Here is an 11,533-nt window from a genome sequence, read left to right as displayed (position 1 = left end):
CTGGTGTGCCTTCGGCTACCGACTTCGTTTTCGAGCGTCGTTTTGACGCGGGCTGTTGATGCTGTGTGGCCTCCTGTGTATGCTCGTCATCTGTGTCCCAGCGCGACCGTTTACGAGAGGGTGTAGAAGGTCCAGCAGCATCTGCCATGGTCGTTCCGGATGAGCACTTGGTGTGTACGTAAGAGGCGCGGTCACAGAAAAGGAATGCACGGAGACGCGTTGCGTCCTGTTGTCTCGGAGGTGGAGGTCATGGAGGTACTATGTGACGACCCAGTGCTTGCCCAAGAACTGGTGAGACTGCTAAGTAACGAGCTGAAATTTTCTCGCCAACAACTTCGAGAACTGAAAGCAAAGGTGAAGACCAGTGTTGCTGTTACCGTCATTGTGTGCTTATGCCTAACCCGACAGGATAACAGAACGAGGGCCTCCTCTGAGCAAAGCGTGGCAGAGCAACGACTACTGAGAAGGCAGAATGAGCAACTAAAGTGCGATGTCCTTGACATGCGGCTGCGCTTGGAGGCTGCTCTTGAAACTCAAGATGAGAATTCGCATCTATCCAATCCCTCAGTTCAGTAGATATCTGCATCGTCTGCGCATGATACTCTGCTGATTTTGGGGTACAGCCATACGATGAAGTATGCGCTCAGCTGTCGGAAACCCTTGAGGATAGAGCACAAGCAGATGTAGATCATGTATGTCATCCAGTCCTTGAGCGTTATGTTATATGTCACTTGCTCCACTGATATATAGTGACGATCGTCAGGCAGAATTTATTCAGCACTTAGAGGAGAAGATAATCACCGCTCGGGAGAAGTACCAAAGGATCACGGAGCTAAACAACCAAAATCAGCAGGTAAATCCGTCCATGTCCGTGGATGAGAGGACATCCGATACATCTTCAAACAGTCTCTGAATAACATGAGGGAAATGCTTGACGAAGCTGCGGCCAATCGACAGGCAGCTTTGGAACGTGCAGTAGCCGCAGAAGCGCAACGAGTACATATCACTTCATGCTATACTACCCACTGTTCATACTCACTGTTCACCAGGCCTTCACTTTCACGAAACCTGCTTTTAATGCAGTTGAGTTCCTGAACATGTCCCAGGCAGACATACCCCAACCATCCATCAAAGCAATGAGACGACTATCATCGGGAAAGCACTTATACCTGCGGAATGTGAGCCAGATCACTGTTACAAGTAAACATTTTCCTCTAACATCTTTGATGCTGGCTGGCATAGGAACTCATTGACTTGTGGTATGCTCCACGCTGAATCTTGAGATCCATACATTCAAGCAGTTCATTAGTGTCCCCGGTGGTTTTGTCAAATTCAGTCACAATGAGCTACTGTGGTCGAAGGATGGCTTCGGGCACTGTCTGGCTTTCGTTCCTACGCATCACTTTGTTTATGGATCGGACACAGACAGTGGTACTTGGCTGAGGTCCACCTGGTGTGCCAAGATGATCGAACCTGCATCCCAGAAGCGCGACCTTTTCTACATGACGGGCCAAGTTTGGTATTACTATGGTACATTCGAATGTGTCGGCTCGGCAGAGGTATCAGCAAATGATGTCCGCAAACTTGGCGCGAAGGTGAGTTCAGATAACCAAACTGTATCTTCAGAAACCGGTAATAATGCCCATACCTTAGTACATGGGTAGTATCGAGAAGCGCACCATCTTCTCACCAGAACTTGTTCCGCCGTTCATCATCAAGATGATGCAGGATATGTATACCGAAGGCATACTTTCGGTGGCGTGTTTCGGATATCGTTACGTAGGCTTCAATCACCCATTGAACCAAGCCTTACAAGCGCAAGCAAGGGTTGGAAAGGTCGATTCTGTTCTTACAGATTCGACAGGTGCTATCTCGGCAAAGCGCAGCATTGATGGAGAAGGTGGACACTCTTGCAAGAAACAAAGACGTAATACGGATGCTTAGTTCTCACTTTGTTGGCCTGTTACCGCGGAATTCTACTATGCACCGAGAGCCGCATTTCCGAGTCGTCGCGAGTCCAGGACTCCACTGCAGGAGGGTCGCGCACTGGGCAATGTCTATGCCATATCATCCCTGGTTGGCCTCAAACGGACCATAAATGTTGGCTGATTATTCTTTCTTCCATTTATAACCCATCCTCCCCCACTCAACAAGGGTTATATTGTAGTCTGCCTACGGGATCGAAGCCGGTTATTGCTGCACGTCTGCTTGCGACACTTCCGGATGAGATGTGACTGCCCCGGGACACCGGGACGCGTCGTACCGCCGATCGGCAAGGGTCGGATTCAACTTTGATCGAGTCGGAATATTGAGCGCTTATAGTACATGATCCATTTCACCGTTGTCTGCGACGATTAATATTGTCATGGAGTCAGTCTGCAGTGATGCGGAACTGGCTCAGGAAATGGTGAAACTTCTGGGAAATGAGCTCAAACTCGTCCGACAAGAGCTACGAGAACTGAAAGGCGGGGTACGACTACATCATCTCAAGTGGATGTCTTATAACACTGGAACTCAAATATAAAGTGCATATAGGACAGCACTTCCAGCACGTTGTCTGATGTAGATCATAATATTGCGCTCAAGAGGGAGAATGACCAGCTGAAGCACGAACTCGCTGATTTGCGTCTCCGTTTGGAAGCCGCACTGGAGGGTCAAGATGGCAAGTCACACTTGTCCAACGCTTCTGTGAGTACTGGCATATCTACTGTAATTGCACTCATTCATGAACCTAGTCATACGATGAAGTTTGCCAGCAATTATCCGCCTCTCTTGAAGACGGGGCGCGGAAGGACGAAGAATATGTGGGACGATTCCTTTTCTCCACATTGAGGAACTTACCTATCTCCACTTGTAGGCTCAAATCACAGGACGTCTGGAGGATAAACTTGCTGCGCTCAAGGGCAAGTACAAACAAAAAGGCCAAACAGTTCAAAGAAGAATTGAAGGACGTAAGCAGTATCAGATCACCCGTGGTCGACTGGATATGTTAATTCTTCCTTACCAGTCCGTCAGTGATTTCCAAAACCGCCTTGATGACGCTGTAGTCAAACGAGACGCGGCCTTGGAACGGGCGGCGATTTCAGAAGTAGGAATACTGACTTATCTCAAGACAGAGACTGATGATCTTTCAGGCGTCCGCTGCGTCCAAGGCGAAGACTCTGTTTGAAGCATTTCCATTTTCTGAATATGTCCCAAACGGATGCGCGCCAGCCCCCATTAAAATCTCTGAAGCCCATGACATCGGGCAGGAGCTTCTGTTTGTCAAAGGTCAGTGTATATCTTGAGTTTTAGTCACAGGCCTCGCCCAGAAACCTGGCTGATTCGAGTCATTTAGGCAGCAAGAGGCTTATGGTAAGCTCTTCATGCGAGCCCCGACACACACCAACCACTTGCCAACCAACTCCTCTTCAGTATGCCAGGCGATGTCATACGGGGCAGTTACAACGACCTTGTCTGGCCCCAAGCTAGCTTTGGCCATTGTGTTCTTCTGACTCCGTTGTATTTCATCAACCCCATGGCACAGTCGGGTATCGCCACTTGGGAGAAGTCTGGTTTCGTGGAAAGGTTAAAAGAACTACCATCCCAGCAGCGGGACCTTTTCTACAGGCAGCAGGATGTCTGGTATTACTATGGCACCTTCGAATGTATAGGCTCCGCCACCTTGCCTGCCCACGAGATCCGCAAAATCGTCAATGGCCCCAAGGTAAGTGTGAACATGAACCTGCGAACGAGGCTTCTTTTTTTGATGAAATATTTCGATTCGTAGTTCATCGAGCGCGTCGAGCAACGCACGACGCCCTCATCAGAGCTGGTACCCCCGGTAATAAGCAAGATGATTCAGAACATGTACGCGGAAGGCATATTGACGATAGCGTGCATCGGCTTCCGTTACGTTGGCTACAACCGGAAGTTGGATATTGTCCTGCAAGCGGAGATGGCTGGGAAGACGATTATTCCTGTTCCCAAAGAAGGATCCACTGGCCCCGCCGCGAGCGTCACCTCGAAACGCCGCCACGATGAAGACAACGATGGTCGTTCTCACAAGAGATCGAAGGCGTCGTGATCTAGCGCTGTTGCTGCTGGGTTAGGCGGTGCTGCAGAATTCCTGAGAAAGGTTGTCCGCAGGCAGTTGTCACCCATATTATCCACCAGGGGTTCGACGAGATGTTCCGTATGGCATTGCGATGTTTCTGTTGTCGCTCCTCGCTATCTCTCGTGATAGCTGTCATGCATAGAGTTCGTTATAAACCCGCGGACTTGAAAGAATTTATGGTATATAGATATATGGAAATTACAACATCATTAGCGTACATGTCGTGAATAACCTGGATTAGGCATCGTCAGAAAGAAGCGTTGAATAAACATAGCCCGACAAAGACAAATGCCTGGCACAGGCGTCCTGAAACTTGCATTAGCTGAGTGCTTCCTCCAACATCTGTTCCCTGAGGACGTCTTCCTTCACCTCCTTCACTGTAGCCAGTCCTGGGAGGACGACTTTCCATGTGCCTTTCTCCTCAAGCACTCGTCGTATCTGCAATGCTAAACGTGAGCCAAAAACGCATGCCGGAGAAGAGGGCTGAGCGTACCTGATGTGTGATGAGTTCGTGCAATTTTGGTACATCAGCCAGTTTTGCGCGACTGCCCATGAGGGATGTGGTGCGCAGTTCGAGTGTGAACTCAGTTTGTGGAGTCGGAAGGGTGAATGTGATGGTGGGGTGTGGAGACTGGGGCTGTGGCGGGGTGAGAAGAACCTGCATGATAAAAGATAAGTGCACCAAGATGCGGTAACGTGATTATAGACATACGGAGGAAGAAAACAGGGACAGGGAGACGGTGAGGGATACGGGGAGGCGTGCGAAGGCCGGGAACGGGTAATTAAATAGTACAGAGGTGGAAAGCGAGACGGAGAGGGTATCGACATATGTCATGTCGAATTCAATCGCCTGCAGCGACGTTCAGCACATGTTATTATCACTCCTAAGATAACATATAGGTTCACCGAGTCGGGTGGATTATAGTGCTTTCGACGTGCACGAGAAAGCTGAGGCGCAACGACGCCTAAATCTACGGAGTGCACCTTGATTGGATCCTAGGAACAGCGGTATGGGATTAACGGATGTCATTACGGAAAAGCATACCGTACGAACCAGGAAGCCCGGAGGGCGGATTTGATTTGCATATTTTTCCACTCGTTTGCGGGCGACCTCGTCTCCTTCTGGTCCTGGCTTATTATCGCGCAGTTTCATGCGGTATACTTCCGCTACCTAAGAAAAAGGTCCTCAACACAACGAGAAAATAGAAACAGTATGTAATCGACATACTTGCTGCAGCAAAACATTGAGCCAGTCTGCACTCTCCGGAACCGACTGACCTTCCGTCTTCAGTTTCAGTTGCTCCAAGTTGGCGTTGAACTCGTCATCCTCGTCATCACGCTCAACCTTTGGCAGGTACGACGACACCTTGTTGCTGTGCTCCGAGACGGTATCAAAGAAGAGGTATTTGAGGATGAGAACAAGTAGGAAGAAGACGGAGAATTGCCCGAGGATAAGACCCTGCGTGAAGGTCGGCTGCAAACTGAAGATATACGCGTTCCCCATCGTGTAGATGCATAACAAAGCGAAGTAGCAGTAGGTGGTCGGTAAGAAACCGATCTCGGGAGACGTTCCCTCGCCGACGGCCGCGTCGTGTGCGCGGTCGCTCAAATATGAGCCCTTCCGCATGCGGACATGTGAATCAGTACCGAATCTAGGGTTAAGGTTCCTTTGCTGAGGTTTCCAATTGCAAGAAAATCAATTTCTAACGGAAAGTGGACAAGGCGAAAATCACCGATAGTTATGCAGGACTTTACTGCGCTGGTCTCCTGGCCGGCTGCACCGCTCACGGATTTTCTCGTCCGGAAATCCTTACTTTCTCTTGATCCTCCTCCATCAACCGTCACATCTCTCCCGGAAGACTACGTTTCATCTCCGAGAAACCTACTCCAGTGGTCTACCTACGACTTGATTGACCATGACCTGACGCATTCATACGGCGCTGATTCCAGAGTTCTATCCTCATCCTATATCATACGCAAGGCGCTCATCCGCAAACACTTTCTCTCTCGGTGCATACACAATTATCTCGTAAAGCATCCGGAGTCACTCCTGAGTTACGCGTCGCCGCAAACATGGGAGCTGGAAATCAGCTATGCTGACGAGCTGGATGAGATGTGGAGCGATGATTTGTACGATCTCGGACAGGAACTGGACAAACGGTCTAACCGATGGTGGATCCTGAAACCTGGCATGGCGGATCGCGCGATGGGAATCAGGCTTTTCCACAGCAAGGAGCAGCTACAAAGAATATTTGAAGGATTCGACGAAGACTCTGACGAGGAGGAACGCCCAGGGCTCGATACGAACGTCGTTACCTCTCAGCTTCGCCATTTTGTTATTCAAGTGAGCTCTTCCGTCCGAGTCACAAGAACCGTGGTTCCTACCCGCCAAGACCCTGACATTCACTGTCAGGAATATCTCTCCAACAGTATTCTCGTGGATCCATTGGAGGTCCCTCTAGACGGAAGGCCCAAACCGCGTCTCAAGGACCTCCACGGACACAAAGTCAGCTCAGCGTCCTTTCCAGCACCATGAATTAGCTCATAGCCGATGGAACAGTTCCACCTACGCGTATACTGCGTCGCCTCTGGTGCCCTAACAGTGTACATGTATACCCGAATACTCTCTCTGTTCTCCGCCGTGCGGTATGCTGCGCCTACCTCTGCAGTCAACGATGAAGATGCCGTCAATGGAGACCTTGCGGCACATCTGACGAATACGTCCTTGCAGGGTGAGCGAGGTGAGGCCGGGGTCAGACTGCTGGATGAACTTGTGGGGTGTCATATTCTCTCGGCATCACCATCTCCACAGGAACATAAACAACCTGCACCGCCGAGGCACCAGCCTCGGCCTCCACGGGCTATGGGTGAAGTCCTCGAAGTAGATCACGTTCGCTCTCTCAGTCAAGCACAAGTCAAAGAAGCGCGCCGAACGGCAGAAGCACGCCACTTATCGCCAGTCCTCGCGCAGGAAGATATCGAGGACATAAAGGCACAAATCTCCGATGTCCTTGCAGAGACATTCAAGGCCGCTTTAGAAATGAGCGTTCATTTCCAGGTATATACAGCGTCCCGATGCGACGGCTGGTATTGACTTTTAAATCGAAGCCTCTTCCAAATGCCTTCGAGCTCTACGGGGTCGACTTCCTCGTCACGCATACTGCACCATTCTCATCACCAAGCACACGCAAATATCAGGTGCACATTCTCGAAGTCAACTCAGAGCCCGCTATTGAACTCACCGGACCGCGCCTCACCTGGATCTTGGAGGACCTCTTCCGCGCGATAGGCAAGGTCTGTGTCGCTCCATTTTTTACACCAGTACAGTGTAAGGAAGGTGAGGAGCATGACATTTCAACTTGGCAGGTCGGGGACACGAGGGAAGCGTTGAGGAAGTGTTTGGAGGTGCAGGTTAGAGGAGCCGGGAGTTGGTAATTAGTCGCGGAGATGTTGCGTTTGTATGCAGCGATCTAGACTAGGAGTTTGAAGATATTGGAGCATATCTCTGGTAGTTCAGATGTTCAACGTTGAACGTTGAACGCTCAGACTTGCTGCCAGTCTGTTGAAGCCACTGGCCGCAGTGTAACGCCGCGGCGCAACACACGATCACGCTCGCGTCCGGCGCTTATTCATTTGACCTCCAACCACGGTCACTGACATTCCGTACTGTTCCATTTCCATTCTATCGTCTCGCACTCTGCGAATAGGGGACTGCCCACGTACTTTACTATCGCAATGGCCTCCAACAGCTCCAACGTCATCTTCGACGACATCTTCACGATTAGCGACATCGACAAGGAAGGCAAAAAATTCGACCGAGGTCCACCAATTGCATGCGAAGCCCTGGCCTCCCTACTGATCCGTCTATTTTTTGCACTGCATATCTAGTCTCTCGCCTATACGCACACTCAAAAAACTACGACATGGACCTCACGTTAGACTACAATGTCGAACTCTACCCGCTACAGCAGGATCAGTCCTTCGCACTCGCACTTGCGTCGTCCCTCGCGCGGGGGCCACCAACTGCGGGTGGGGATGATGACAAGGACAACGACGTGTGGAGGCCAGACGGGAAGGGACGCCGTGGACTCGAAGAGGACTACGAGTATGTGATGTACGGCAAGGTGAGTCTCCTTTCGCGTCGTGCGCGCCTGCGCAAAGTGGGCGCGTCCTCGTCACTTTTGCTGTGATTTGTGCTGGCTCATGCTATGAAAAGGTATATAGGTTCGACGGCGGCGCGGCGGAGATTGTGTGAGTACTTCAGCACCCCGGCTTTAGCTGACTGGCGGTCTGATATGCTGACTATGTAGAACGGCGTATGCGTCGTTTGGTGGGCTCCTCATGTCGCTGACGGGCTCCTTTCGACATATGACGGGTATCGTGCTCGGGGACCCTGTGTATATACTATTGAGGAAGTGATGGGTTGTATCATTTCGGGTGCAACTGGGCAAACATTACAGCGCATTGTTTGTCATCTATCCGCTCGTACCGTGAAGCAAGTCTCCTGCATACACCTTGCTCGACTGTGCGGTGTGAATGTGACGCACGAAGCTCCGTGCAATGAGGACCCCAGTTGCGAAATATGCCTGGTGCTGCGAGTCGGAAGTCAAAATAATATACTCTAGATCTGATTCAGGGTGACTGTCTTCATAAGCGTGTTTACAGGTCGGCAGGATAAAAAACCTGTCAACAGGACGAATGCGACATCAGACATGCCGCGAAGCTGCATCCAGAGGTTACTAAAGAAAAACCACAGCACCCAGGATTCCCGCGTGGTCCCCCACCGTGGTACTAACTGGGCGGCACTTCAGTTAACTGCGCAGATCAGACGGGATGCGGTGCTTTCGAAGTCCTATGGCCGTGGATATCCTTAGCCGCTATAGGATAGTTATAACTGGATGGAGACTTGAAAGTGGACACATCGAACTTCGAGTACATACATAAGTCTCGTAACGCATATAATCCGAGCCTGCGTTGCAGTAAGCGCGTCATAGACCGGAATCCATCTCACTCAACTAGCTGCGTACACTGGCGAGTCAGAAAAATCCTCTCGCGGCTCAGGAAGGCAGGCAGGCACTCAGCTCGCAAGGTCGTTGCCTGGGTCCATCATCTTCAGTTGCCTCAATCGAGATGTTAACGGAATGGGAATGAAAAGGGAATAGATAATTTGTTGTCATTTTTGTTGCGATCGAAGACTGAGATTGAGCAGCATCACGGAGACCGCCCAACAAGCCGATGGAGTCCATGGTGATCGAGAACGAGATAGAGAAAACGCCACGATACTGCCATGGTCGGTCCCGACAAGATCCTGCGGGTCCGCTTTTGCACAATTGCCACTACCTGGCTGAACAATGATTCCGCAGGAATATGATACGCTTCCCCCTGCAGAAGTACAGAATACGTGAGATCACCGATACGCGCTCCGACATAGACCGCATATCCGCAGAGTGTCATGTCACAGCGCTGAAGGACGACTTGCAGGGTGGTACTTACTTGTGTGACCCCGTACAGTCGGGTCGGTCCCGGCGGAGGAGCGGACATGGATAAATCAATGGAGAGAATGAGAGAATCCAGTCGAGTCGAAGAAGCACCTGAGAATTGGGAAGAAGCTAGAGATCATCAAGAACGAGCATACCGCATGCAACAATACGTCTGAGTCTCAGACTCAGTCAGAACAGTAGCACCTCTGCGAGCATCACACACGGGGGAGATAAGTAGGAGATTGTTCGGGACCGTTCAGTAACCAGGATGTGGTTGTCGTCCGAGTCAAGTCCGAGTCAAGTCCGGCTGAATTGCGTCGCGGCCGGTGTGTAGTGGTCGTTTGGTAGTTATCTGGCAAAGATTGTGGGATGGGCGATAGGGACGAGGGGGAAACATGGGACCGGCGCTGTGGTGAGTGAGTGGAAGGCAGCTGCACACGGAAAATGCCGCACGGGGACTATGTAAACCAACGCTCCGCCGCTCACCTATACAAACGGTCCCTGCCCCGGACCCGTTGCAAGCCGTCCTCCCAATCGTTCCCCACCCTCTGCATGTCGTCTCCTGTCCGCCGCCAGCTCCCCCGTCTCAGGTCTCAGTCCGCCTCCTCACCCATCCGCGGAATTCAGTATACAGACGACTCCGAGTGGAGGACCGCGACTAAGAGGGCACGACCCAGCCATCGGCGCAGTCCCTCGCTCCATGATTTGCCCTCTGACGAGCTCCCAGAAAACCGGGGCATGGACCAACGGCTCAGAGGTAAACGAGCGCGGAGAGACACCGCCGTGAGTTCCCCTCACCCTCCATCCGCTCACAACCCGATGACAGCCGCATTGGGACGTCCAGGACGAGCAATGCGCCTTGCCATCAGGTTCGCGCATGGAACGCAGTGGTACCGCGCACACTCCTGCCTCGGATCTGGCGAGCACATCCGCTGCCTTCCAGCTGTACCCCCACCGGCAGAAGAAGGGCCGCCGTACCGCGCATCACGGCCTGCATCGCACGGAATCTGTGATTCGCAGAGGCGGAGAGCGCAGACCGTCCAATGACTTGCATAGGTTGCGATCGGACGCGTTTGGGGAACTACACCGCAGCGTTGCGGACAGCGGGGAGGGCCTTGTGCGGCGTATGCGCGATTGGGAGCACTCCCGACGCATACCTACCGCCATCCCAGATCATTATAATGGTTTGCCGCGGCGGCGGGACGCCCGATGGAGCTATTATGCTCCAGTAACTCCGGATGTCGAGGACGAGGAGGTCGAAATCGTGTCCGCCGCGCCAGACATGTACCTCCACACTCGAAGTCCATCACACAAAAAGAGGGCATATTCTCTCGGCATGATGGAGGTCGACATGCCTGACATTCTGCCACCTTTCTCCCCGACGGTCGGCAGCGAGGGCTATTCCTCTCCAATTGACGTCTTTTCTGGCATCTCGGTGTGCTCCTCTGACGACGAGGAGCTCTTCCCGACAGACCAGCCGTTCGGGTTTTCTTCCACGCCAGAACTGTCGCATACATACACCAACTCGGCGAACTCCTCCCTCATCTCGCTCCCCTTGTCATTATCCAGTCCTCACGATCCCTCACATCACCCGTATGCCAACCGGACTGTCGATTTTCTCGATCCTCAATCAGTACATGTGCCATCGTCCGCCTCTGAGAAGGCCGTCGATGCCCTCATCTTAGCCATGGCGAACGGCGCTGGGGGCGTGAACGACTACGAGGCGCTGCGACAGGCCGAGGGCTCGTCGAGCGGGGAGCCTTCTGATGTCGGCGAGTTGTGGCATTGAGCTTCTCCAGCAGCCTCAGAGCCCAGGATAAAGATACTGGAATATTCATCGACTGGCAGCAGGAGCGCTGAGCTTCCGTATTCGACACTCACCCTTTCGACGTCCGTGCGAGGCTATCCAATGAAGACCAAGTCGCATTATATCCTAACCAAACCAAGTGTGCTATAT

At 51.9% G+C, this 11,533-nt stretch overlaps 6 protein-coding genes and 1 non-coding gene across 7 annotated transcripts; 5 read left to right on the top strand and 2 right to left on the bottom strand.

Annotated features, from left to right (window-relative positions):
- Positions 1–204: 204 nt before the first annotated feature.
- On the top strand, positions 205–1,944 carry SCP_0111930 (hypothetical protein; the record flags this gene model as incomplete). The annotated part of the gene is made up of 9 exons (XM_027753420.1): positions 205–354; positions 409–567; positions 624–692; positions 764–853; positions 907–996; positions 1,050–1,178; positions 1,243–1,259; positions 1,310–1,595; positions 1,654–1,944. The coding sequence occupies 9 exons, from the start codon at positions 205–207 to the stop codon at positions 1,942–1,944; spliced, it is 1,281 nt and encodes a 426-aa protein (XP_027609221.1).
- A 460-nt stretch (positions 1,945–2,404) lies between these two features.
- Positions 2,405–4,066, top strand: SCP_0111920 (hypothetical protein; the record flags this gene model as incomplete). The annotated part of the gene is made up of 9 exons (XM_027753419.1): positions 2,405–2,470; positions 2,536–2,688; positions 2,736–2,804; positions 2,858–2,951; positions 3,008–3,014; positions 3,135–3,270; positions 3,338–3,354; positions 3,415–3,706; positions 3,770–4,066. The coding sequence occupies 9 exons, from the start codon at positions 2,405–2,407 to the stop codon at positions 4,064–4,066; spliced, it is 1,131 nt and encodes a 376-aa protein (XP_027609220.1).
- A 348-nt stretch (positions 4,067–4,414) lies between these two features.
- On the bottom strand, positions 4,415–5,600 carry SCP_0111910 (Maintenance of mitochondrial morphology protein; the record flags this gene model as incomplete). Its single annotated transcript, XM_027753418.1, has 6 exons — positions 4,415–4,534; positions 4,590–4,754; positions 4,809–4,946; positions 5,003–5,092; positions 5,151–5,267; positions 5,325–5,600. 6 exons carry the CDS (start codon positions 5,598–5,600, stop codon positions 4,415–4,417), a joined length of 906 nt encoding a protein of 301 aa, XP_027609219.1.
- A 237-nt stretch (positions 5,601–5,837) lies between these two features.
- SCP_0111900 (Probable tubulin--tyrosine ligase) lies at positions 5,838–7,531 on the top strand (the record flags this gene model as incomplete). The annotated part of the gene is made up of 4 exons (XM_027753417.1): positions 5,838–6,440; positions 6,510–6,602; positions 6,657–7,154; positions 7,205–7,531. The coding sequence occupies 4 exons, from the start codon at positions 5,838–5,840 to the stop codon at positions 7,529–7,531; spliced, it is 1,521 nt and encodes a 506-aa protein (XP_027609218.1).
- Positions 7,532–7,831: 300 nt separating this feature from the next.
- SCP_0111890 (DNA-directed RNA polymerases I, II, and III subunit RPABC3) lies at positions 7,832–8,515 on the top strand (the record flags this gene model as incomplete). The annotated part of the gene is made up of 4 exons (XM_027753416.1): positions 7,832–7,916; positions 7,985–8,220; positions 8,313–8,347; positions 8,407–8,515. The coding sequence occupies 4 exons, from the start codon at positions 7,832–7,834 to the stop codon at positions 8,513–8,515; spliced, it is 465 nt and encodes a 154-aa protein (XP_027609217.1).
- A 332-nt stretch (positions 8,516–8,847) lies between these two features.
- SCP_r0111880 lies at positions 8,848–8,958 on the bottom strand (the record flags this gene model as incomplete). The annotated part of the gene is made up of 1 exon (XR_003546563.1): positions 8,848–8,958. It is a non-coding gene; the product is annotated as a 5S ribosomal RNA (ribosomal RNA).
- Positions 8,959–10,020: 1,062 nt separating this feature from the next.
- SCP_0111870 (hypothetical protein) lies at positions 10,021–11,365 on the top strand (the record flags this gene model as incomplete). The annotated part of the gene is made up of 2 exons (XM_027753415.1): positions 10,021–10,359; positions 10,421–11,365. 2 exons carry the CDS (start codon positions 10,021–10,023, stop codon positions 11,363–11,365), a joined length of 1,284 nt encoding a protein of 427 aa, XP_027609216.1.
- Positions 11,366–11,533: the final 168 nt, after the last annotated feature.

Source organism: Sparassis crispa (genome assembly GCF_003851025.1).
Source record: "Sparassis crispa DNA, contig_000000F, whole genome shotgun sequence".
In the NCBI taxonomy this organism is placed as follows: Eukaryota; Fungi; Basidiomycota; class Agaricomycetes; order Polyporales; family Sparassidaceae; genus Sparassis; species Sparassis crispa.
This window is presented reverse-complemented; position numbering and strand designations above follow the sequence as displayed.